Raw genomic sequence first — 27,550 nt, 5'->3', positions numbered from 1 at the left:
GCACTCGCATAGTATTTGTCTAGTCATGGCGGTGATGAGTATTTGTCCAGTGATGGTGGTGGTGGTTGGTGGTGGTGATGGTGATGGTCTTTAGAAGTGTCTTACCTAACACCCTCATTTCCCAAAAACTGTCTGGTTGAAACAAAATGTCTCTGTTGGGACTATTTGCTCTGACTTAGGAATTTCCTAAGTTTGTGAGTTCCAACATTTAAAGATCCCTATTGGTTATATAGGTTCAGAAAATCTACTTTTTTGCTGAAACCATTCATGTTTATTTCTGTCCCTGCAAAGAAGTTCAAGAAAAACTATTTGATTATTTTTGAACTCTGAAAATGGAGAGAAATATTGGTTTTGATGACTTTTTTCTTTTATATTAAAAGTTTCAAAATAGCTGGCCTTCTTTGACAAGTTCATGTTTGACCTTACCTCCCTTTACAACTCCTAACACTTAAATATTTTATTTTTAGTTTTTCTCTTTTTCTCCACGATATATGTACTAGAGTTTTTGTAAATGTCTTTAAATTTTCATAAATAACATTTCTGAAAAGCTGTCTCATCTTGGTTGAGGCTTCTATGCTATTGCTATTTCTTTCTAGACTCGGGAAGATAGGAAGGTTGAAGCCATCATGCATGCTTTTGAAAACTTAGAGAAAAGAAAGAAGCGACGCGATCAGTCCTTGGAACAAAGCAACTCTGATGTAGAGGTTACTACCACCACCTCAGAGACACTTGTAGGGGAAGAAACAAAAACTGAAGTCCCTGAATCTGAAGTTAGCAACTCTGCTTTAAACGTGGCCATCCCAAGCACCCCACAGAGTATTGGGGTGAATACCCGGAGGTCTTCCCAAGCTGGGGTAAGAGAAGAAAAATCTCTAGGCCTTCGACACCCTTGCTTTTGCTAATGCCAGTGACCTGTTTTTTTGGAATGGTTAAAATCAGCATTTTCAGCTTTACCTCATAATGCATTAAATAAGGTCATCAGCTGCAGGATTTAGGGAGACAGAATTGGAATGACTAGACACTTTAGACTAGAATAAAACTTCCTACTGTTTCTGCCAAGTAAACTGTTGGTGGTGAGCCCATAAAAATTTGGTTTCTCTTTTGGCTCCTCCGTATAGGAAATTATACAGCTGCCCTTTCATAGGATTCTCAGGATAAACTCACGTTTCGGTATCCTACCCTGGCCATGAATTCTAAGCTTTAAGCTAAAACTTCAGTATCTTGATAAGAAAGGGAAAAGTTGTCTTTTCCCTTTCCCTTGATAAGAAAGGGAAAAGCTAAGAACCCTAAAATTAGATGGCTGCTGTCAGCTGACTTTTGACCTATTTTATAAATACCGGTAGTTAGAGGAAAATAAAAACAACTAACCAAGACATCTACCAGCAGCCTATTTAGGTAATTTAAATGTATACATTTTTTGTAAGAATTACATTTGAAATTAGTTCTTCTAAATACTCACTTTTTTTACCAATAAACATTCACAATGCTTAAAATGACTAGAAGCCTAGATAGAATGTTTGCTGTTAAGAAATTCCTGGTGAGCATTTTACTCTGCTATTGTTACAGGATGTTGCTGCAGAAAAACCAGTCCCCAAACCACCTCCAGCAAGGCCTTCTAGGCCCCGACCGAAGAGTCGAATTTCTCGGTACCGGACCAGTTCAGCCCAAAGACTAAAGCGTCAGAAGCAGGCCATTGCACAGCAGGCAGAGTTGTCACAAGCTGCCTTGGAAGAGGGAGGAAATAACAGCTCAGTAACTCCTACTGAAGCTGGAAGTATAGACAGTTCAGGAGAAAACAGGCAATTAACAGGGTCTGACCCAGCTGTGGTATCAGTTGCTGGATCCCATGTCAACCGTTCAGCATCTAAATACCCCAAAACCAAAAAGGTAAGTCATGAAAATATCTTTGAGTCCAGTCTGACAAGGGATTGTATCTCAGTAAAGTGAGAGGACCTATAATACCCTGAAAAAAAACACTCTACATATTATTAAGTTAAGTTTTAGACAAAATGCTTTGACACAGAGGGCTGAAGCCATTCTACTACAGTTCTTTTGTTCCCATAATTTTAAGGCAGAGCTAAATAGTGTTATTTGGGATTGTTCTATCTTAGTGGTTATAGAGAGGGTGAAGAAGAAGATATCCTTGCATTTTGAATGCCCAGTTCATATTTTCTGCAGCTGTTGTATCTACCTGTGTCCTAGTTTCTAGATATGGTTTGTTTTTATCATCTTAACACTGCTGCCTCTGGCATTTACACCTGCAGCATCAACTAATGATCTCTTTTTACCTTAGTATCTAGTTACAGAATGGTTGAATGACAAAGCAGAGAAGCAAGAATGCCCTGTCGAGTGCCCTTTACGTATTACCACGGACCCAACTGTACTGGCAACGACCCTGAACATGTTACCTGGTCTTATCCATTCCCCGTTAATTTGCACCACCCCTAAACACTACATTCGCTTTGGCTCACCCTTTATCCCTGAGAGGCGTCGAAGGCCCCTTCTGCCTGATGGCACATTCAGCTCCTGTAAAAAGGTATGTCTATATTTATTTTTAACCTAGGTTGCTTGTAATCATGACATATCTAATACATCCTCCAGATAGCCACTCTCTGCCCATGTGAGTTTATTAAAAGTTAGTTGTTCAGCCACGAGTATTGATGCATCAAGAGTCAGTGGGACTAAGGTGGGGTGCATACTGTGTTTTTGGTGCTCAGATTGTGAGTATTCGCTGTTGTCTTTGCAGGGAGCCCTTGAGGTTACTGAGTTGAGAGCGCACAGCATTTGATGCCTGGGTAGGGAGGGATGTTTTGTGTGTGCTCTTGTGGTATTGGTTAATATGTTCATTTGTGAATTTGAGTGAGATTGGGCCCCAGGTGTTCTAGAGCACTGTTGCATAAGTAAAAAATGATCGAATTGTGTTTTAAATTAATTCAATCACTATTATCATTTGAATGCGAGTAGAGAGAAAGTCCTATTAAATTGGCATAGTTCCTGTTCCTTGATCAAATGACAAGTTGGATTGTTTATTCCCTAGTGAATATGGGACCTACTATAAAATTCATTCTCTCTTTCTCTTCCTATCTGTCCTTTCTCTAGTTACATACTGTTTTTGGATCTAGTGGCATTAGTGTTTGATGGTTGTTTGTTTTTGGAATGCTCCTTCTTAATTCCCAGAAGCCCTGAATATTTTCCAAAGGTGTCTCTCGGGAATAGATCACTCCCTCAGAGTATAATGTCGTTTTTGTGTTTCTAGAAGTATAGGACACACTTTCGTTTGGTCTTCCTTTGAGGTAGTCTGTTCCCTGGAACACCCTTTTCTCTTATCCTCAGATCTGGATTCAGGCTGCCTTCCTCAGTGTCTGCCATTGCCCTCCTCCACTGGCATCACGTACATGAGGATGCTGCATGTAGATTATTTGATGTGATGAAGTCTCCAGCTCCAGGCAGGTCTTCCCTGACTCCTCCAAACTTAAAAGCTTTTCTCTTTCCCCAAAGAGCAGAAGTTATTTCTTGGGGGGAGGGGGGCATGAAAGATGAGCCAGAGTGGTGTGGGATATGGAGGGGAGGAGGGCAGCAGGGATCTGCACAAAGGAAGGGCCCAACCACTCAATGAGCAGCATACATTGAAGAAAGTCTTGTCTTAATCACACATCTTACCTACTTAAGTATTTGAGTCACTTACTGGTTTGGGGAAAATTCCCAAGTAGAAGAACTCCTTAAGAGAAATTGGACCATGAGATCTTTGCAAAAAGGGTTTGTAGATAATGCAATAACAAAGTACTAGATTTTTAAGGATGTTAACTGTTGAAGTATCTTATCAAGCCAGATTGTAGAATCTCCTCTATTTTGGTCCTTTATGAAGTGCGGACAATTATCTGGTACAGATTAATAGTGAAGTCTGAATTGTAAATAGTATGGACAAGCCTCTGGAAATGACGCCTGGATGATTCTGATACTGAGTTATGATCATTCTATTCCCATCTTGCTCTTCCAACTAGCAGAGTACTGTAAAAAACAAAAACGTAGAAATACGACTTCAAATTTCATAGAAAATCTACTTCTTAGAGCTCTGTTTACCTGGTTATGGTTTAGAGCTTGTATCTATGGTTCATCTTTGTATCTCCACTGTCAATGGATAGAAATCCCATTTAACTCATGTTTGTGTTACATTCTCCAAATGTGTCTGTCTGTCCTTAGTCTTGTTTTATACAGGCTCTGCTCAGGCACTTTGATCTGTATGTATCATACCACTCTTCAGGAGTTCAGGCTATGTATGCTGAGTTAGCATAACAAAATTACCTTACTTAAATTGGGTCTTGTTTAAGTTTAGATCTGAATTGTTTATATTTTAAAATCAGAATATAGTTTTTTATGGGGTAAAACTAATGAAATTGAGTCTTTCATCTAGCAATTGAACTCAGCTTTATTCTAGATGGAGTTGGAGAAGAATTATTCATAGATTGGTTAGAAAGTATTCATCTAGTGCAGGACTTAGGATTTCTGTGATTAAACAGAATCGTGATAAGTTTCTGAAGATCCCTTAAGAGAACAATGTAAGTTAAACAGATAAGAAAAACCATCATCCATTAAATTGGTTAGAACAGTATATATTCTTTTTGTTTTAATATATTTTATTGATTATCCTATTAACAGTTATCCCATTTTATTCTCCTCTTTTCTTCCCCTCTGCCCAATACCATCCCTCCCACCATCATTCCCCCACCTTAGTTCATGTCCGTGGGTCATACATATGTTATTTGGCTTCTCCATTTCCCATTTTATTCTTACCTCCCCTTGTCTATTTTGTACCTACTATTTATGCTTCTTATTCCCTGTACCTTTTACCCCATTCTTCCCCCTCCCCAGAACAGTGTATATTCTTAACAGGCATACTGTTTTATATCTAATTAAAGAAGGTACAGACCTCATAAGTTAAAAAGGAGTATAAAGTTTCATATGTGTATTTGCACCCAGATTCTTAGAGTATTTCACAGAACATTTTATGATCTTCCTAGAGTTTCTAATGTAAACTGAATCATAGTTCTTAAAAAGCATGTTATGGTGTGTATATCTTTTGTTGGATCTTCCTTCAGATCTTATTTTAGAATGGTAGCATTTATAAGTGGCTAACAAGTATTTCAGTAGTGTCCCTCCTTGTTCTATGTAAATCCTCTCTAAACTTACCTTGTAGGCATAATGTATGTGGGTCATTTGGTCTTCCAGCTTTCTTAGGAAACCATCCTGACTGAAAATGAAACCCTGCTTTACATTGGTATTTCATTGTATACACTGGAGTGCTATTAATCTCTGTCCCTCTATACATAGCACTGAAATTCAGCTGAACAAGTCCTCTCTGAACATGTGTGTTCAGTACTCTGCTACACGCTTTCTTCATATGCATTGTCTCACTTAGCCTACATGACAATCCTGTGAAGAGGGGATAATCTTTGGCTTAGAAGGGTTCAGTAACTTGCCCAGAGTTAGACAGCTAGTAAAAGGCACAGCCAAGTGTCAGCACAGACCTTTGAATTCTAAAACCCAAACTACTTCCTTGCTCTCTACCCTTTTAAACATTTCTCTCTCCCATCTCTTGGGTTCCTATACAGAGTTACAGAGAAGGAAGAAATGTTCTTTTGACCTTAATAACTATAGTTAGGACTTAGGGATGGGGGTATCTAATGTTGATTTATTGTCAATAGGGATGATTCAAAGGTATTAGGTACAAATGTTTGTGTTCCCTTTTTATGGGCCCTAAAATATTGCGTATAGAGTAGGGCCAGGAGGAATGGGTTACATCATGTTTGCGAAGCTTGACCTTATATGTATTTGACCTTGTATCACCATAGCAGCATCTTATTTTTTAAAATACCCCATCCTGGTTTTATTTTTTTTTTTACCTTTTTGTACTTAATCAGATTCAGGTTGTAAATTTCTTTATGGGTGCATGCACTTTTCTCTTGAAGGAAAGCACAGTAACCCCAAATGAGTCCTGTCAGTCCACTCTGAAAAGAAAAACTTGTGCTAAAGAAGATACCCCTAACAAAGAATTTTTTATCCTTTCTTCCTGGCCCTAATTTTTTTTTTCCATCTATACACTGAGTGATTTGGACAAGGTGACCTCTAAGATCTTTTTCTTAGTCATAAGGAGCTGTGGTTCTGGCAGTTCATCTTTACATTGATATTCTGTGTATAAGAGACTGCATTTTTTGTCTTGTTTTGGCTTTTCAGACACCTGGTCATATCCTACAATGTTGGTGTAATTCAATTGATCGTTGAGATCTCTTTTTATATACTTGTTCATGCTTTTGTCCTCATGTTTGCAACTTAATTTTTGCTTTCATTTGGCAGTCCACAATGCCATTTGCATAATGTGAAATTTTTCTCATTTATTTCCTAAGAAATAATTACTTCCTAAGCTTCTCAAGGGTAAATCAGAATGCTCTGTTTAGTGAGGAGAAGATTTACTTACCTGTAATACTTGTTCTCTGAAGGTGTGAAATTATAATCACTTTTGCTCTTCCTACTTGGGGAAGGGTCTGACTCAGAAATTGATGTTTATCAAAATTTGATGTGTCTTATGTCAGGGCAGGAGAGCCACCGAGTTGTGAGCAACCTACAACTGTGTATCTTAAGGGAACACAATTACAGATAAAAAATCTCTCACAGGGTGCATAATCTTACTCTCCTAATCTTTGCAGGCTTACTTTCTGACCTAAATTTATTTCTCATCATTTAGTGAGTCAGTATTCACTGCAAAAAAAGTGACCTTTTTCCCCTTTTTGATTTCTGCAGAAGATCATTTATCCTGATGATTTGCATTATTCATGAAAACTTACTTGATAGGGAGAAGAAAATTCACAAGATATTCCAACTAAGAGTTGACCTTTTAGAAGTATTTTGGTACCTGTAGTGAAGAGCTGATCTCATCTGAAGTCTTCCTATGAATCTTTTCTGTTACCTCTTCAGATGTCGTCCCAGCACAGGGTAGACAATTCAAGATCTTCTGTCTCCCTTCTCGGCACTTATTTTATGTGCTGGTTTTATCCTGTATGGTCAGTCTCTCTTAAATAAATGCTAAGATTTCTTCCTGTCTCTTTCCATTTCCCCCAGTCTAAGCAGTATGAGAAGTTGCGGAATCTTTTTTTTGTTTTGTTTTGGTTTGGTTTTTCAAATGGAATCTCATTGTGTATAATCTAGGTTTTCTCAATTTTGCCCAGTAGAGGAATTGATGGGTAATATTCTAATATGCTGAAACACAAGACAAAAATACTTGACTGTGGAACTGAATGAGTGTTTGATTACATCTCTCACCAGTTAATATGTAATAACCTGGTTAATGTATTTAAAATAGATATATTGACGTTTTAAGTGATTATTGATAATTCCCTGGTTCTTTTCCCATTATAGCGCTGGATAAAGCAAGCCTTGGAAGAAGGGATGACTCAAACATCATCTGTACCCCAAGAGACTAGAACTCAGCACCTATACCAAAGTAATGAGAATAGTAACTCTTCTAGTATCTGCAAAGACAATGCAGGTATGTGTCTCAAACCTTTCTGAATATTATGAACAATGATTATTTCAGATCCACATAAAAAATTTCAATATGAGTACTGAAAGTGTGACATAAAAAAAGAAATAGCAGCCCTGGCCAGTGTGGCTCAGTTGGTTAGAACATCATCTGGTAAACTGAAAGGTTGCAGGTTTGATTCCTAGTCGGGGCACATGCCTAGGTTGCAGGTTCGGTCCCTGGTTGGGACACATATAAGAGGCAACTGATGGTTCTCTCTAACATCACTGTTTCTCTCCCCCTCTATTCCCCTCTTTCTAAAATCAGTAAGTGTGTCTGTCCTTGGGTAAGAAAAAAAAAATACGTATGAAATAGCATTCTTCTCCAAATAGTTACTTTACATCTGTCTTTACAGAGGAGGAGAAAGATCTCAAGTCAGGGATCAGTTTTCACAGGATGACAAAGAAGGAATTAATGTGCAGGTAACAGCAGAAATGGTCATTAAAGTGTTAGATACATTTAAAGTAGTAAGTTTAGGAAATCTTTATTCACATTTATAAAAGGGAAAATAAGCAAGAGAGATGTGGAACGCATCAAGAATGAATCACAGGTGTAGGTAATTCAGTTGAATGTGGCTTGGTTGAAGGGTTGGGGTGAATGGAATAAATGAGAAATTACTATGAATTGTTTGTTTTAACAAGGACTTGCACTGTTAGTGTAAGATTTTTTAGAAGATACAACCTTGAATCCAATTTAAAGTTCTCATAAGTTTTTTTAAACTACAGGGTCATGAAAAATCTGGCCCACTAGTTTTCACGGTGACTCTTGCAGAGTTTCATTGAATTGCAGTTGAAATCACAGTGCATGAATTTATGATACCAACTTATTTTGCAACAGTTCTTTTACTAAAGTTTCTCCTGCCAATATCAATTTAATTGAGGTCTCTGTATTTCCATAAGTTTATCTCTAAGTCAATTTCATAGATATTATGCAATCGAAACAAAATAAATTAGATGCTAAAGGTTATGTAAGGCTACAACTAACATGAGAATATTTCAGATTTTCCTAAAAACCACTTCATTGTTTCTCTTCTTGGACCTGTTGAGTAAATATGAACTTGAATTAAATAAGTTTGTCTGCTAATGTCTGCTTTATTTTAAAATTTTGTATAATGTATGTTGGAAAAAGTCGGCTGCTAAAATTTTTTTCTCCAAATTATTTACTTCATTTATTCTTTTTTCTCTACATTGGATTATGCCTTATAAATTATAACATGTATAACCCTAGGATAATAAAATCCCAGTGTGGAATATGGGGAAAATAAATGATACCATGTATTTAAAACTTTACTCCCTTCTTCATCATGTATTATGGAGATTTACTCAAACCAGATTAATATAAATTAAAAGGCAGATAGCAGACTGGGAGAATACAACACTTTTGACAAAGGGTCAACATTTGTATTGCTTAGTCCTTACAAATGAAGAACAAGATTAAAATGAAAAATCCTTAAGTGGGTTAAGTTTTAACAATATGAGTGCCATACTGCTATTAAAATTTTAATTTACATTTCTATTGTCATGGAAAGATTTTTTTACCATGTATTTCTGAGTGAAAGTACTAGGTTATTGAGCAGTGTGATTTGGGCAAGAGTCAATAAAGCCATGTTAAATAAAAAAGAGGTCTATATGAAAATACATCAGGATGTTAGCAATACATTAATTTTGGGTTGTGATTTCAAGTTGTATATTTATATATGTGGATGTTCACTTACGTAATCTTGGAAAGTAATTGAATAAAGGTAAAAAACCCTGAAAGATGGATAGATTTAAGCACATAAAATTTGAAAGCTATGTATGGCAAAGAAAAATGAAACTGGAAAACATTTTTTCATAAATACAGTACTATTAACAGAAAAATGCAAATGAATACTGGCCCATAAACTTCATAAGGGCAGGCATTGGGTCTGTTTTGTTGATTGTGATATCATGATAAGTACTCAGTAAATATATTTTAAATGAATGACCTATATGTTGACTGGGGAGTGGGTTCATCTGTACTTTCTAGCTTTTCCACAGTGAACTTCATCACATACAATTGCTTTTGTAACAGTGTTGGACCTAGCAGTATAGTATTCTTTTAAAAGATGCATTGTTTCAATACTGTTGGAATATAGAAAAGGTATTCTAAATCATGAATCACACGTTTGTTTGATACCCAGGCACTTTTCAAAAGGAGAGAAGAAAAATAAGAAAGAAAACGTACTGTCTGGAGTAAAAGGAAAATACAAATACACTTCCAATCTAGGAAAATAAGTTCTCAGATATTAGAAAGGAAAAGATGCATCTCCAATATTTTTTGCACTTATTCTTCCGTGTGTTTAAAATCTACTGTAGTTCAGTGCCTCATAACTTTTCTACTCCATTAATTCAAATAGTTTCCAAGTTCAAACCATTGGTACCAGACTAATGTTCCTGAAGCATATGTGTGATCTGTAGTTCCAAAACTTTTCTTTGAAGGCCTGGAATAAATAAATGTTACTCTATTTACCAAGCCTTTGGGATATAATTTAACCTAGTGATTATTAAAAATATAGACGGGAACCAGATTACCTAGTCTTTATCTCTCTACACATCAAATTCCTCATCTTTAAAATGGGGAATGATAATAATAGTTCCCAATTTGTAGAGTTATTGGAATTAAATCTAATTCACGTAAAGCACATAGTATAGTGCTTGGTATATAACAAGCACTTAAACACATAATTATTTTTTACTAATGTAGAGCAGTTTGATCATCTCTGTTGAATTCTTAAACTTATACTAAACATGTTTTACACATATTTTATGTTTCATACAAATTTGTAAATATCTTTAAATAGATATGATGGCCATTTCCCTCCACATAAACTAGGTCACTGATTTTCATATAGGAGTATATTAAGTAAATAAAAATCTTCTAACTGTTGTAAATGAGTAAAAATAGGGGTTTTTTCCTCAAAGAAAGTGAGATGGGTACTTTGGACCTAAGTGTAATCACTAAAATATGTACAATAGTAGCTCATTTTTAAATGGACCTAAAAAGTATAATGAGTAGGGTATTCTAATGAGAAAAAGTACCAGCCTAGTTTTTTTAAATGGTTGGGAGTTTTTGTAGAAGTCATTTCACACTTTGAAGCACTCTAAATTAGGAACTAGATACAGATCAGGCAATCCAGTGTACCTCTTTTCTACTAAAGATTGTTACAGAAAGCTGCTGAAAAAATGGCAAAAATATATGAGAAGAGAAATATGTAGTTAGCATTCCGGAAGCTTGAGTTGGTGACATGTTAACTAAGTCATGGGTGATTTAACTAAGTGATACAGATTTGGGATTTTTGGAAACTCTTTAAAAATTTATATTTTTTACCAGAAGAGATTAATTAGCTCCAGGAATCAAATATCTGATTCATCTGGCAGTTTCTCTGGGAGATCTATTTGAAAATTACTTTAGTGTAGCAATTAAAGAATTTCTTTGGGCTTTTGGTTTGATTTCAGGAGATAACAATGGGATAAGGCAGAAGAGGAGTTAAGAGCCATTGTGGACTAGAGATTAATGGTTTTACTACAGAGCCTCCTTTTAAACTGTGGTTTCAGCCTCTCATCCATGCTTTGTATTTTACAGACCTGTTGAGCCCATTAAAGAAATGGAAGTCCCGCTACCTGATGGAGCAGAACGTCACCAAGTTACTTCAGCCTCTTTCTCCAGTCACACCACCCCCTCCTAATTCAGGCTCAAAGAGCCCCCAGCTGACCACACCTGGCCCATCCCACCCAGAAGAAGAATGTCGAAATGGATACAGCCTCATGTTCTCACCAATTACGTCTCTTACTACTGCTAGTCGCTGCAATACTCCTCTGCAGTTTGAGGTGATTTGGGTTTGGTTGTTGGGAGTGCTGAATATAAAGTCATCATTTGCACCTCCTCATTTCAAATACAGTATCATTTCAAATGCTTTTTTACCATGTTCCTTGCCTGTCTCAGCAGTAGAATGGGAAACTTCAGGGTCAGTGTGAACTATTACCTGGTAGCCTCTCATCTTGGCAGTCCATATAATTCCCAAAATAGGAATATTTCTGCCACAGGTGACATTCATTTTCATTTGCCTTTTGCATGCAGTCCTTCAGTCTCCTTAACTTTAGGGTAGTAAGCCTGCTAGATCTCCATCTTTGTCTTCACTACTTTGGTTAGTGAAGATAGGCATCTAAATGCCTAGTAATCATTAATGGCACCAGCCTGAGAGCTCTGATCATACTGTTTGTCTTTGTTTCTAGGCCTGTAAGTCAGTGAAGTGTCTTTCCCTATTGTTTTGTATTCTCATTATGGACTCATTGAATAGAGATTGAGAAAGCATATGGTTTATGGCAAATGGGTTTTTTTCCTACCACAGTACCTTCCCTTTTTGTCATAATTAGAAATGAGACAGAAACTGGCAACATGTGTTTATAAAGACATTGATTACATTCACTCTCTGGATTAAGTTAGAAATGCATATCAACTATTTCAAAACACTCTGAATCACTTTAGTATTCAAGCTTGGGTGACAGCAGATTTGCCAAGTAGATTCCATGTGTATTAAAAAACTCATCGATTGCATGTTGCTTTGATTTATAATTAAACTAAACAGACACGATCTTTTCCTTCTCAGAAAAATGTGTTCTTATTCACAAAACACACTCATCTCTGCCCCTAGTTTGCACTTCTCCAGATGTGTTCTTTCAAACAGTGAATGTCCTAACCAGTGCCATCCTCCTCCCTGGTCAGCTTTTATGAGAGCATGGGGATTAAAAATACATGGACTTAAAAATGACTAACTCAGAAAGAAGTAGCTAGCAACCTTGAAAACCTTAGGCAGCTATACCTAAGCTAGATCATATTAATTTTCCTTTTGGTGCAAACTTCTTTTAGTGGGGAGAGGTAAAAAACTTCACTGCTTACATTTGATTTCTAGAGAAGTTATTCTACCAGTTCTTATGTGGTGTTCTTTTAAGCCAGATAGTAAAGCAGCTAATTCAAGCCTTACTATGTTTACCTGATCTAATTACAGTTGACTTTTCAGTTACCAACTAGAGTTCAATAAGTAACATTTCATGAGAGGACTTGGAGGGCAGTATATTATAGAAATAGGGTTTTATACTTTGTCATTACAGGTTTTATTATAATTAAACATAAAATTAGAAGGTAAGTTGCCTTCCCAAAGAGCCAAGTTTAGTACTCAGTGCATTTCCTGTCTCTTGTAGCATCTTGGATAACTGAAACACTATGAAAACGTAAGAACTTACCATCCTGACCATTCTTATTATTATTCTAATTGCCACACCTGCTCTTATTTTTTAGTGTAAGGAGGTGGGGAACCTTATTTCCATCCAAGACTGTGACACAGAGAAATATCCAAAAGGTGTTGCAAATAAAGATCAGCTTGGTAGGGGGAAGAATATTTTTGAAAGGAAAAACAAAAATTATTCCAGGAGAAAAACAAATCTCTCCAATTCCAGGGTAAGGAGTTCAGGAGTTAACAGCCAGTGCCTAGCTCTGCTAAAGCAGGCTCGCTTCCCCTACCACAGACACAGTTGTCCATAATCACAACATAAGGAATCCCTCCCCTTTCTTACCCTTAGGCACCCTGAATCATTGTTACAACAATCACCATTATTCTCTCCACTATTTACCATTCAGATCTTCCCATCAGAGTTCACTGCCCAGTTTCTGTTTGATATGGGAGTGATACCTCAAGTGAAAACCCTTAGAGTAAACCTGTTTAGGACTCAGGGACTCAAGAGTGTAGACATCTGCTTTTTTTCCCTTCTGTTCCCAAAAGTACAGTGGATTATAATATCAGAGAATGTTAGTAGGTGTGGTCAGGTTTAATTAGATTATGCCAAGAATCATCTAGTCTATGAGCTAGAGAGTCCATCAATCATATCTTCTATAACTATAATTCAAGAGGAATTGGCCATCTTCCTAGCCATGTCATCCCCCAGCATGCTAAGTGGTTTCCTTGGATAACAGCGATGGGCCTGAGTCACATAAGAGAACGAGAAAATATAATGTTCAAAAGGGTCTGTGGGGTGAAGGAAAAAGGTTCCCCAAAGGAGGAATAAGTGGTCAGGTGCCCAATAACAAATACCACAGGTTGCTAAACTCTCATCTAACATAAAAAGAAATATACAGTTGACCCTTGAACAACATGGGCATTAGAGGTACCAAGCCCCTGCTCATTTGAAAATCTATATATAACTTACAGCTCCTCAAAAACTTTACCACTAGTAGCCTACTCTTTACTAGAAGTCTTACTGATAACCTGAACAGTCCATTAATACATATTTTGTGTTATGTATTATATATTCTTAAAGTAAGGTAGAGAAAAAATGTTAAAGAAATCATAAGGAAAATAGATTTATAGTACTGTACATATTTATTTTAAAAATTTACATATAAGTAGACCTGCACAGTTCAAACCAGTGTTGTTCAAGGGTCTGCTGTAATAGTGTAAAATTTCACCTCTTTCCTGATACCTGCTTGAGATGTTTACTTGTAGCATGAAACGTTATTTATTCTTAAATGCTTTCAGAGGCACCAGGAAGCATTTTAACAAGTCATCCTGTTCATTAAGATGAATTCTGCAGTTAAACATTTCCCCTTGTGCATTCTTGTCCCCCCCACCCCCAAAGTTGTGGCTAACCATCTATGCTTGCTTTTCTTTAGTTTTTGTTTTGTTTTGCTTCTTGAATTCAAGTAGATGAATAACAAGATGCTTTTCCCTCCTCTAGAACATATCCTCCCCTGAGAGTTACCCTGCGAATAGGCCCGAGTCCCTGTCACCCGAGGTAGTTATCACACCATCTCAATCACACTTGGAGGCTGAGAGTGAGTGTGCATGAGTGTGTGGGAAGGGCTGGGGTATTCAAGTGAATGGGGTGATGGGCTGGAGGGTGGCCGATTGGTCACTGTAAGTTGAATGAATCTTCCCACGTATGACTGGTTACTCAGAGCTCTCAGTGTAGGCGGAGGAAAATAAAGTAGCTATGTGTGTGTGGTGGGGGTCTGTTTTTGTTGTTGTTTGGGGGAGGGAGTGGCTAAAGAGTTTTTTTAAAAGAATAGAATCTAAAAGTAAAAAGTTTAAAGAAGGCTGAAGATGTGGTAGGAGACTTGTAAAAGAAAGTCTAACAAATAATGTGTTTATTAAATAAGAAAAATTGAATCAAAAGTTGGTAGCAGCTTTCTTTTGCTATTTATTATCTTAGGCTGATAAAGGAACAGCTTCCTGGAAAAGTGAAGCAGTGATTTATGCCTTGTTCCTGGGTTAATCTGAGAGGTCTGTTTAACTGGATGTTTTGGACTATGGTTGATAGATTGAGTAGCTTCATTAAAATGGGAGAGTCAAGCCTCTCAACTTTCTGTATTTTCTTTATAGCTCCTTACTGGGTACACAAGGAAGCTACATCAGCTCAGAGCTTCTGTGACACTGGCCTCCCTTCTGCAGTGTTTGGGATGTGGTTGCTGTACAAGTGGTGTCTCTTAGGATATCAGTTGAATGCTTTGTTCAGAAATTCTGCTGTGGAGATGTAAAATTCAGATTTTAATGGTGGCATTTTTTTTTAACTATTTGAAGATTTGGAAAGAGTATGATTTAATGCCATGAATCCACATGGAGTCTTTTTCATCTTAAAGAGAAAGTTATAGTCTCAAAACCTTTTAGAAATTAACTGAGCTGTTAACCCCTTCCTTCAAATAAAAAAAAATAATGTTAAACTCAGTGACAGTTGACCAAATTCTGAATCAGTAGGATTTTATAGATTAATGTGAAACTGAGAAAGCTTGTATTCGTAGTGTCCTAGAGGTTTTCTGGGTGGTTTTGCCCTGTCTTACAAGGAAAGTACAGTGTCCTCTCCTCAGGTGCTAAAGGTTCTAAGATAGCATAATTTGAAGGTTGACATGGTACGGTGTCTGGGTTTCTGGAACCATTCTTTCAAGACAGCTATTTGACATAGTGATAAGAAACCTAGGTGTTAGGAGGTAATGATAACCAAATAGCACATGGGGTTTATTTTTGGTACAGTTCAGCATTTCACATGCTCTGCATTGTTGGGCATTAGTGGTGTTGTGGTATGTTGACATACAGTAGAGGATAAAGAAAAAAGAATTGAGTGGCCAGAAGGTTTTATGAGAAATATACCTACTTGGTAGTGAAAGTGAGTGGAGAACTGGTTGGTTGATGTCTTTAATACTATTTATTCTCCTTTACTGAACCAGTACCTTAAATACTTGACTTTCCATCTACTTTCTACTATCTTTCAACTTTTTCCCTCCTTCCACCTTCCATCAATATTAACTTAGAAATGAATAACACCAGAAGCCAGTTATCTTAAGACACCAGCTGGTCTCACCTCGGTGTAGCATACATGGGGCTCGGGTAAATCCCAAATTATACTACCAACCCCTTAATATAGTGCAAGATAGTTCAGCAAACATGATGAAAGGCTAAGCAGGCAAAGTAGTCACATTTGGCCAATTATCTAATTCTGATTTTCCCAGTATCCTCCTCCAGAAAGACATTAATTTGGGCAAGGTATGGGTTGTTTAGTGATCTGGCCTGTATACACTGTTGCTACATGGGACTCCTAACAGATGTTAATGACTTTCTCTCTTCTGCTTCCATCCCTCTTGTTTTTGCTGTTCACCTGTGCCTCTCTTACCTCCCTTCTTTTCTGCCCTTTGACTTTCTCCCCTCTCCCCTACCCCATGTCTCCATTGATTTTTATTTTTTCAGCTTTGTCACCGAAAAGACCTGGACTTGACGAAAGTAGGCTACCTTGACTCCAACACTAACAGCTGTGCTGACAGACCTTCCCTGATCAACTCAGGTCATTCTGACCTGGCTCCTCATCCCTCCATTGGACCCACCTCTGAGACTGGCTTTCCAAGCAGGAGTGGAGATGGACATCAGACCCTCATGAGAAACTCGGACCAGGCATTTCGGACAGAATTTAACCTAATGTATGCCTACTCCCCATTGAACTCTATGCCTCGAGCAGATGGATTGTATCGAGGGTCTCCCCTAGTAGGGGATAGGAAGCCTTTGCATTTGGACGGGGGATATTGTTCCCCTGCAGAAGGGTTTCCCAGCAGATATGAACATGGTTTTATGAAAGACGTCTCTCGTGGATCCATGTCACCTGGTGGTGAAAGGGCTTGTGAAGGAGTCCCGTCTGTCCCCCAGAACCCACCACAGAGGAAAAAGGTAAGTTTCACATGAGGCAGGCCCTTTTGAAGAGCACTAACATTCAGTAGATATGTACAAAGTTAACACCATGCGTTGAACACTATTCCCAGTGTAAGGAAAACTAAGTAAGACAAGGTCCCTGCCATGTCCCATAAGAGACAGATTGCTTTAGTACAATTTGATGAATGTTGTACATAATCAGGAAATTTAAATGCCAATAATGTATGTGCGGTACATGCGGTAGGCAGTTCAAAGAACAGAATGACGGAAAAGAATATTATTACTTGTATTATTTAGCACTTGCCATGTTCTAGGCACTGTTAAGTTCTTTTTACGCACTTAATCCTCACAATAATCCTGTAAGATAGGTAATTCCCATTTTGCAGATGAGGAAACTACAGCAAGTTGAATAATTTGCCCATGGTCACACAGCTAGTAAATGGAAGAGCCAGGACACTACCCAAGTCTGTTGGGTTCTAGATTGCACACTCTTACTGCCACCATGCTATATTGCTGCCTAGGTTTTGCCCTGATAGAGCTTATAGCAAGGGAGATTTAGTTTAGCAGATAATTATATTAATAAATAATTACAATGCTGATGGATGCTCCAGAGGAGTTATTCAGGTGTGCTGAGTTGTTTTGTTTTGTTTTTTTAAGATTTTATTTATTTTTAGAAAGGTGAAGGGAGGGAAAAAAACATCAATGTTTGGTTGCCCCTTGAGTGTCCCCTACTGGGGACCTGGCCCAGAACCCAGACACGTACCCTAGACTGGGAATCGAACCGGTGACCCTTTGGTTTACAAGCCGGCACTCAATCCACTGAGCCATACCAGTCAGGGCCAGATGTGCTGAGATATCTTAATGGGGGAACCTGGCTTAGCCAGAGATGTGGAAGGTACTTTAAGAACAGACAGGCTCTTGGCCAATTTGAGGGATGCTGGAGTAAAAGATGACAAGTCATTGATTTAGTTGATCTCAGATAATGAGTAACAAATGAGGGTGAGGATATTATAGAAGAGGGAGCAGAACGAGTAATTATGTGACACTACACTGGATGGGCAGCAGGGATGCTGCTATGTGTTTGCAAACAGTTGAATCCTGCTATGGTGTCAGAGGAAAACTGGGGAGAGTCAAGAGGAGAATAAAGAGACATGGGCAGGGCATGGCCATTGAGAGCTGGCTAGTGGGTTGGGACTTGGCTTTTAAGCAGTGCCTGTTGTAGAAATAACAAATCCAGAAATCTGCTTTTTGTATCAGTGGTTTTCGGGTAGGGGTATTAGGATATGCATGGGAGTATTTTGGGTTGACACAGCAACTTTTATTTATTGGGCAGGGCTAGAGAAGCTAAGTGTTCTGTGTATGTGACAGTCTCACATAATTGCAAAATATCTGTAGTACTCTTCGTAAAAAGTGGCTTTTTAAGCCCTGGCTGGCGTAGCTCAGTGGATTGAGCGTGGGCTGGGAACCAAAGTGTCCCAGGTTCGATTCCCAGCCAGGGTACATTACTGGGTTGCAGGCCAGAACCCCCAGCAACCGCACATTGATGTTTCTCTCTCTTTCTCTCTCTCTCACTCTCTCTCTCTCTCTCCGTCCCTTCCCTCTCTAAAAATAAATAAATAAAATCTTTAAAAAAAAAGTGGCTTTTTAAATTTACAATAAACTACATAACCAGAAATCACTATTATTAACTTCTTTCCAAGATTGTGTACGAAAAATGCAAATACAAAATTGTCTGAGATTTTGTTATATTTTATATTTAGGGAAAAAACGAGAGCCGTAAGGATAGAAGGAGGAAACACTGGCAGAAAGTTTGGAATAAAACAGCAGTGTGTTTTGAAGACTGTTGCATGAACAGCATTGCCTATCAGGAATAAAAATGGAAACAGTCTTTGGATTTTTGGTTTCATTTATTACGTGCAAAAATAACTGAAATCATGATTTATTTCAGAATTGTTGCTGAGCATCTGCTTTTGGCCAGTTATGTGCTGGATGTTACACATAAATAAATCTGGTCTTTGCCCTGGTAGAACATACAGTTTAATGGAGGAACGAGCACAACATTGTAACAGGTTGCCAGCCATGTAAACACAGTGTATTGTAACAGCACAGGAGAGATGTGCCAGGTAGGGTAGGGAGAGGATTCTGTTTTGGAGGTCAGGAAAGGAGGCAGGTGAAAAATTTCCAAGTGTGTGTAGGGTTAGTAGAGCTGGCTTACTAAAATAAAAACCAGAAGTCATTTCCTTTCTCCTTGTACACTAGTTTCTCTATGTGTAAACAGAAACACTAATGAATCTCTGGGTGTCTGTTGGAAAATTGAGTGCATTTAAGAACGCTGAAGCATTCATTGGCTTTTGCTTTTGTTTTGGAGGCATGTTTTTTCTCTCTATTTTTAACAGCTGTCTCTAAGGATTTCTAAGGGGTGAGAAAGATATCAGAATCACCTGGGAAGCATTTTCGAACTACTCGAATTCCCAGTTCTCCACCCTCCCTTTTCTGGGAGCTACCATTGTTGCAGATAACTATGATATGTACACACTTGTGTTACCAGGTAACTAATTTCACAGGTTTTTCTGAAGGCAGAAAAAAGGTTGAGTTATATTAGTGAACATCGATCTTCAAAAATGTCATCTCTTGGAATCATATCTTCTCCTTACCAATTTCTGATATAAATATGTAGCTGTGCCCAGATCTCTCTCTCTCACCTTAAAAAAGTCATCGGTGTTGGTTCCTGCTTTGTTTGCATGGCTTGCTAATGGTTTACTAGGGTTCCATCTTTCCCAGTTGCTACTGATTAAGTAACAGTAGCTAGAGTCCTTCTTTCTTATTTCCTCCCTAGGTATCCCTGCTGGAGTACCGCAAACGGAAACAAGAAGCCAAGGAGAATTCTGGTGGGGGAGGTGACTCTGCACAGAGCAAAAGCAAGTCTGCAGGAGCTGGGCAAGGCAGCAGTAACTCACTTTCTGACACTGGTGCCCACGGTGTGCAGGGATCCTCAGCCCGAACCCCATCTTCCCCTCACAAAAAGTTCTCCCCGTCTCATTCCTCTTTGTCCCATTTGGAGGCGGTAAGCCCGTCTGAATCCAGAGGCACTTCATCTCACTGCAGACCTCAAGAGAATATCAGCAGTAGGTGGTAAGTTGGTATTCGATGCTTAAAATGATTAAATGGATCATTCCCAGTTTTACCTAAAATGTGCGGTAACACTTATCTGAGAGAGTGAGCCAACAGTGCCTCTATTCTGTTCAGCTGAGTAAATAATATCAGCCAGCGCACCTTCCCAGCCCCCCATGCTGGTCTTTCAGAAGCAAAGAATTGCCACTGAGTCTTTGGACTACCACTTTGGACTGCATAGTTGTGAACACAGATAAGCTATAGTATTTGCTGGGCACTAACACTGCTTCTTCTCTTTTCTCATTTCATATGAAAGGTAAGTCAGGAGTTCAGCTCAGTTCCACTTAAATTAACAACAGATGTCTCAATTCTACACAGCTAGCATATAGAGAGATAAGATGTACTCTGAAAGGACTTGTCTGGTTTAGGGGAGATCACAGATAAATCAGTAATACTAATGGCAAGTACTGAGTATCAGATGAGTAATACAGAGAGTGAGGCAATTCAGGGATCTTGAACTGAAGAAATGGAATCTGTGAAAGAAAAGAGAGGGCTCAAATGAATAATGTTCATTAATGTATGAAACATATATTAAACCTCTGTGCCGGGCACGTGACTTCACAGAAGTGAAAACTTAGCCTGTCACAATGGGGGTTAAAAGTAGACATCTTAACATTTACTTTTTCCTTGATTGCTTTTTACTTAAAAGTATTTTTTTCTTTCGTGCCTGACATAGTTTGAGGCAGAGAAAATACCTTGTTTTAAATTGGTCCTGAAGAAAATGATGTCTAACAAGATGTTTTTAAGGGAATATGTTGTACAACCTTTGTCAGACCTTCAGTTGTTCCAGGTTCTTGACTCTAAAATTCTGTTTCATAAACATGCACCCTGTTGCCTTCGCAGGATGGTTCCCACATCAGTGGAACGACTCCGAGAAGGAGGGAGCATCCCCAAAGTCCTCCGAAGCAGTGTGAGGGTGGCCCAAAAAGGAGAGCCTTCTCCCACGTGGGAGAGTAACATCACAGAAAAAGATGCAGGTGAGCTACGGTCTTGTGCTGCTAGTGAGTTCCAGGTACACATGAGCCAGGCTTCACATAATGCATAATGAATGCTAGGCTGAAGTGTCAGCTTCTTACATAGTTGGGCTCTACTCTGCAAGATTCCAGTTCAGTTTGCTTCTCCTCTTTTGGGCTACAGCATTCTTAAAATCTAGCATTGCTTGCTCTCTGTCTGCTCTTTTTTTCCCAAGGGATACCTTTTTGTAACTCATCTGTCCAAAGGCCTGGAAATCCACCTTGTTCAAGGATGAAGAGAAAGGAGGAGACAGGAATCAGATCAGGCATTTAAGACATAACCCATAATTAACCACTCCTTTTGCCCTTCTGGCATGCTGCACTCACCTGATTGGTCAGAAAGAGAGTAGCATGGGTTAGTGATGGCATTGGTGAATTGAATGAACAATGGCTATTTCTCACTTAATTCAAAGAAGCCAAGTTGATTTCTCTATTACATTCCAGACTCTGCAGATGGAGAAGGCCCAGAGACACTGAGCTCAGCACTCTCGAAAGGAGCAGCTGTTTACAGTCCTTCCAGATACAGCTACCAGGTGAGATGAGAAATTGCTCATCTCTGGGCATAGGAGTATGTTCTGGGTTCCAAATGTTTTGAGATGCCATCTTTGCATATAGTTTCAGCAGCCTTGGAAGTAAGCCATCATCTGCTCACCTTCAGGTAATAAATCATTCCAGAAAAATAAAGTGACCAGAAATAGCCATGTTACTGTCTTTGGTATTCTAAAAAGAACAAATAGTTAAGGAGATGAAGAAGAAAAAGCGGCATGTTGTAAATATTCACAAACCTAAACAACTTAAATAGGGACTTATTCACCTCTTTATGCTTTTCTTTTCAACTCTAGCTCCTGCAGTGTGATAGTCCACGGACGGAATCACAAAGCCTCCTTCAGCAAAGTTCCTCCCCCTTTCGAGGACATCCTACCCAATCTCCAGGATACAGTTATCGAACTACTGCACTGAGACCTGGAAACCCCCCCTCTCATGGTTCTTCAGAATCCTCCCTGTCCTCTACATCCTACTCCAGCCCCGCCCACCCTGTGTCCACAGACTCTTTGGCTTCATTTACGGGGACACCAGGGTATTATAGCAGCCAGCCACATTCTGGAAACAGCACGAGCAGCAATCTTCCGAGGAGGAGCTGCCCATCTAGTGCTGCTAGCCCTACCCCACAGGGCCTCTCAGACTCACCGACCTCAGACTCGGTTTCCCAGTCCAGCACAGGAACTCTGAGTTCCACCTCCTTTCCTCAGAACTCTAGGTCATCATTGCCATCAGATTTACGGACTATCAGTCTGCCCAGTGCTGGGCAGTCCGCTGCCTACCAGGCCTCCAGGGTATCTGCGGTTTCCAATTCACAGCACTATCCACACCGCGGGAGTGGGGGTGTGCACCAGTACCGACTCCAGCCGCTGCAAGGGTCAGGAGTCAAGACTCAGACAGGACTTTCCTAGGGCTTCTGGATTTGGGCAAACAGAACTGAATGAGCCCATAGCTGCTTCCTTCCAGCTGCCTCTGGAACCTAGGCCAAGCAGATTGCTGGGGAAGAGGGTACAAGGTGCCAGAGGATTGGGTCTGGTCAACAAGAAACAAGACTTGTGGTCGCAACTGGCTCTGGCCTTGGGAGAAAGATGTAAATCTTGTCTGAAGCAGAGACTATAAAGAAGTTTCTCCCTGCTGTTAAGGGTACATTGTTGACAAGCAAATGGTGTTTCAGTTAGTAACGGTTCTAAGTGCAATGAGTTGTGTTGAAGCCTCCATCTCCCATCCTTGCCTGTAGCCTGTAGTCACTTGTGCAGTGAGGACATCTTTTTTAAATCCAAAAAAAGTTTTCAAGGGGGGGGGATATGAAAAGAGCCAATCTCAAAGCCCCAAGCCATCTGAGTAGTGTTAGGGTTTTATGCACTTATGAAAAAAGTTAGGTATTTAAAATGTCCACCATAAGACAACCATTCCAAAAGCAGACATCCAAGTTGTGTCCACCAAGAATGCTCCCTACCTTTGCTTTAAATCACCATGAAATAGGCAGGGATAGTGAAGCTTGCAATGTGCTCTAAGGGGTGCCTGGCTCTCTGAAGAAAAGCTTGTGGTCAGCTCTTGATTATTCAGGAGCAGATTATCGTAGTAGATTGTCTGAGCCCCCAGCTTTTACCATCCCACTCCCCTTCCTCAAGCTGTTTCACAGTTTAGTTACCCATGAAGTAGATAGGTAAAGAAAAGACGAATGTTAAGTGAGATGGGCCCATTGCTGTGCTACTTATCAGCTGTTGGCAATAAATTTGATTAGGAAGGATCCCAGGTGGTTTGGGAATTCTTTGAATTTTATTTTTCTACTCCCACTTAATCAGGAGTTAATGATCCCATGAGTAGGACCACCTCCATGATTCGGGAGCATGCACTCGTGACTGCAGGGTAAGAGTGGAAAGGTGTGTGTGTGTGTGTGTGTGGGGAGTGGTGCCAACAGGACTGTGATTGTGTGTGGGCATGTTCCACATTTCTTTGGGGGATGCTCATTTGAGAGTGGCGCAGGTGAGAGAGTTAGAAAGCTGCCCATGCACCTAACTGTTTTGGATGAGAGACGAGAGCAGACTGGCTTCTCCCCATCAGTGCATTGTGCCTATTGTACACCCCTGGAGGAGCTGTGGAGCCAGCCCAGGTGGGGTACACAATCTTTTTAAATTCCATACGGTTGCCAGCTTATTTCTTTCACTTGTTTACTGTAATATCCGGCGTGTTTTTATTTATCTAATTTTGTATTCAGTTATAACCATGGTAGGGGTAGCAGATCTATGACAGGTGTAATCCCTGGTGCTGCAGTGGACCTTACTTCTTTTCTTTTGGACAAGATAATACTGTGAGTCTCCCTCCTCCCTTCCCTCCAGGTTGTTTTCTCCTCTGCCCCGCCCCCCATCCCCCAGCCTCTTGCATCCTCTTCCTTCTACCCTCTCCTACAACTATCATATGCACAGTCTTCTCTCTTTGTGTGTGACTGTTACAAAATTTCACTTTTTCAAAATTGAAATCAGGTGTTTGCTCAAATGAGGGGAGATTTATTTTTTTTTTTTTTTAATGCTGAGACTTCAGCAGAATATTTTCCTTTTTGTTGTTTCCCCCACAAACCCATCAGTCTGAGAGAGCCTTGGGAGTGGAAATCATGTTGCCTGGGATGCTGGTTTCTTTGTATATTATATAAAACGTATGTAAATGTCTCTCCATTTGGGCTGGGGTTTGCATTCTCCCCTTGGCTGTTAACCAAGGGGAGAGGCCAGCGGGCAGGCTGCCCTCACCCTGCCTGGCACGTGCAGAGACCCCAGCCACTCTGTGTGGGCAGGGTGCTGTCAAGACCAGACCTCTAGGGGGGATGGGGGCGGGGGGTGGGGGGAACTCTTGGAAGGAAAGAAGTATCACTTCTTTCTCAAGTGGAGTGTTTACACCTTGATGTAACATTTGAACTTTCACAAGAGATGTAATAATTTTGATAATAAAATTCTTAACCATAATAATCATAAAGTTGAGAACTTATTTGTCCAATTTTGTGACCTTGCTATACCTAGTTTTCCTAACTGTTTCCTTACCTGAAGAGGGCAAGGTGTACAATCAGGATGATACACTTTTGGTGGAGTTGTTTTGCCCATCATGGGGCCAGGAATATAGATTGATTGTCTTTCTGCCTTTTAGGGTGAGTAAGGGCAGGTCAGTCTGCAGCAGTGGAACTGAACGTTGCAAACTGACTGGAACCAGACTAGAGTTCCTGACTTTGGCTTTACTCATTTGGCAACTATTTATTGGCTTTTTTTCTTTTTTAATAAACAGTTCTAGGCATTGTTTTTGGTGGTAAGTTTATGCTGACTAAAATAGGGCATGAGGCAGGCAGATAAAAATCTGTAGGCGTTTACACTCTAGAGCAGGGTGAGAACTAAACCAGTCCATAATTTCAAGTAGTCATTACCATGTTACTGTTTCATGGCTGATAATGTACATAGGGGGATTGAAAGGGCCACTCCAGATCGGTTTATCGGGGAGGTTTCCAAGGAGGTGACATTTAAGCTGAGACCTCAGTGATAGAGGGGCAGTCATGGGATGGTGAATAAACATAATTTCTGGGGAGTTAGAACAGTAGGTGCAAAGCTTGGAGCAAGAGAGGCTTGGTTAGGATACAGTGAATCACCAGGGCAGGGAAACGGGTGGCAGGTACCCAGTAAAACAGGAACTAGGGCTTGGATCATAAAGCACAAGGGTCAGCAAACTGTTTCTATGAAGGGCCGGATAATATTTAGGCTTTACAAGTCATACGGTCTCTTGTCCTAGTTCCACTCTGCCATTGCAGTACAAAAACAGCCATGGACAGTAAGTACATGGCTGTGCTCCAGTAACACTGTATTTACAGAAATATGTGGCTAGTGCCCTGGCCAGTGTGGCTTGGTTGGGCAATATCCACAGGGTACAAGGTTACCAGTTCAATTCCTGGTCAGGGCACTCGCCTGGGTTGTGGGTTCAGTCCCAGTCAGAGTGTACACAAGACACATCCTGTCAATGTTTCCCTCCTCTAAAAATAAGTAAAATCATTTAAAAAGGTGGGGAGCGATACATGTGGCTAGTCAGCTTTGGCCTGCAGGCTATATATAGTCATCCCTCGCTATATCACGGTTCACTTATTGTGGCTTCACTGTATTGTGGGTTTTTTAAAGCCACAATAAGTGAACCGCGATATAGCGAGGGACAACTGTATACTTCACTAGTGAGTACCCATATAGAATTGTGTATGTTAAAATTACGTAGGTTTAAGAGTGTAGAAAGTGTTTAGAGCATATGAAGTGTTCATAAGAGAGTGGGAAAGGTTTATAGGAGTGTGGAAAGGGTTTATAAAGTCTTAAAATGTAAAAGTCTTATATATGTAAATAATAAATATAACGCTGATACTTGGCAGATTTTCACCTCTCGCAGAGGTCTCTGGAATGTAACTCCCGCGATAGGCTAGGGATCACTGTAGTTCGCTGGTCCCTGATATAGAGCCTGTGGATTTAGTTTAAAGAATTAGGATTCTAAATACAGTGGGAAAGTCCTTGCAGAATTTTAAGCAGAGAAGTGACATGGTCTAATTTATGTTTTGTTGGTTGATTCAGGGTTTTTTATTACTCTGATTGTTTTGTTTCCGTGGGGGAGAGATGAATAGATGGCAGGAAGCCATTTTGGAAGCTGTAGCAGTTATTTAAGTCTACCACCAATATGGCGATTAATGATGAGGATAAGAAGTACTTGTTTTCAGGGCACGTTTTACCAAGCAAACAGTGGTGCTTGTTGATGGGGTACTGTGGCAGTATTTTGCTCTAACATCTATTTGACAAATATTATCTGAGACCTATGATAGATTGTATTTTGCTAAGCACATAAGGGATTCAAAAATGGAGAAAATGGTATCCATTTTTTATTTGTTTTAGGGGGGAGTTAAATGATTTTACAGAGAGAAACATTGATTTGTTGATCCACTTGTTTATGCATTCTTGGTTGCTTCTTGTGTTTGCCCTGACCAGGGATCAGACCTGCAACCAACCATGGTGTATCAGGACAACACTAACCAACTGAGCTACCCCACCAAGGCTATCCATTTCTTTAAGAGGCTTAAAAAGTAACTAGTTGAAGACATACTAAAAATGATTGTCTTTTTAGAAGGCCTTCCCAAAATCCTATTGGAATACTTAAGTAATCTTCCAACTGCCACAACCAAATTCTGCCTGAGGGAAGGGGAAAATAGGTGCATGATCTTACTCAAAAGCACCTCTGTATATAGTATCTTATTTGGTCTGATAGTTCTGGGATGAAAGCAGGTCAGATACTAAAGTTTAAAGATGACAAATTGAGGCCGGGTGCAGTGCTCCAGCTATACCAGAGGGCTTCTGATTATGAGTAAGCTCATCTGATTTTTGTCAGAATTGGAAGGTTCTGTTCCATAATTTATGAAACACCTGTGATGCTGTGATGTGTGGAAGATGCTAGGAATATGAATGTAAGGCAGCCAACTGCCTATTAGGAATTAGTAGTCTATTTGCTATTGTTATCAGGTACCTACTCTATTACTAGGTACTTAGCTTTTGATATATTATAAGTGTAAGGTGAACAGTGTTAAACTAAACTAGTGGGATGGTGCACCTTATTTGGGGCTTTACAATTTACCAGACTCTTCTTCCATTTATGCCATTGGCTAGCACATTCACACTTCATATATAAAGTAGGTATTATTTCTGTTTTATGTTTTTTTAATAAACTTCAGAGGATACAGCTTATCCAAGATTTTTCTCTTCTAAATGGCAGGCGCAAACTGACAATTTTGGAATTTTGCAGTATATCCGGGCATTGAGGTGGGGGGTGGGGGAAGAAAAGCTAGAGATGCTGTGAAATGGACTAGAAATCACTTAACTAGCTAAAAAAGTATGTCATACCTTTACCTTGTAAACAGCAATCAGGCCATTTTGGCCCTTGGGCATCAGTGTGGTGGTACAGGGTTCTCTCTGTAGCAGAGGTCACCCTGACAGGAAAAAGTGCACAATTGTCTAAATGAAGTAGACCATTTGCTTTGAAACTACATAGGTCATCAAC

At 39.5% G+C, this 27,550-nt stretch overlaps 1 protein-coding gene across 12 annotated transcripts in view; it reads left to right on the top strand.

Moving 5' to 3' along the window:
- The window catches only part of SETD5 (SET domain containing 5), a 76,819-nt gene extending 52,516 nt beyond the window's left edge, over window positions 1-24,303 (top strand). For 8 of the 12 annotated variants that reach the window (XM_045831960.1, XM_045831966.1, XM_045831964.1 and 5 more), the window contains 11 exons: window positions 597-854; window positions 1,567-1,887; window positions 2,294-2,536; window positions 7,411-7,540; window positions 11,177-11,421; window positions 14,323-14,379; window positions 16,323-16,793; window positions 19,612-19,907; window positions 20,790-20,923; window positions 21,404-21,492; window positions 21,802-24,303. In XM_045831960.1, coding sequence (XP_045687916.1) covers window positions 597-854; window positions 1,567-1,887; window positions 2,294-2,536; window positions 7,411-7,540; window positions 11,177-11,421; window positions 14,323-14,379; window positions 16,323-16,793; window positions 19,612-19,907; window positions 20,790-20,923; window positions 21,404-21,492; window positions 21,802-22,410 — 2,853 coding nt within the window. In that variant the 3' untranslated portion in view covers window positions 22,411-24,303. The remainder of the gene's footprint in view (window positions 1-596; window positions 855-1,566; window positions 1,888-2,293; window positions 2,537-7,410; window positions 7,541-11,176; window positions 11,422-14,322; window positions 14,380-16,322; window positions 16,794-19,611; window positions 19,908-20,789; window positions 20,924-21,403; window positions 21,493-21,801) is intronic. The other 4 variants (XM_045831970.1, XM_045831968.1, XM_045831969.1 and 1 more) reach the window with 1 other exon arrangement.
- Window positions 24,304-27,550: the final 3,247 nt, after the last annotated feature.

The sequence above is a fragment of the Phyllostomus hastatus genome, unplaced genomic scaffold (assembly GCF_019186645.2).
Source record: "Phyllostomus hastatus isolate PE091 unplaced genomic scaffold, TTU_PhHast_1.1 phas_contig_16, whole genome shotgun sequence".
NCBI lineage: Eukaryota > Metazoa > Chordata > Mammalia > Chiroptera > Phyllostomidae > Phyllostomus > Phyllostomus hastatus.
Note: the sequence above shows the minus strand (reverse complement) of the source record. Positions and strands in the feature narration are given on the sequence as shown.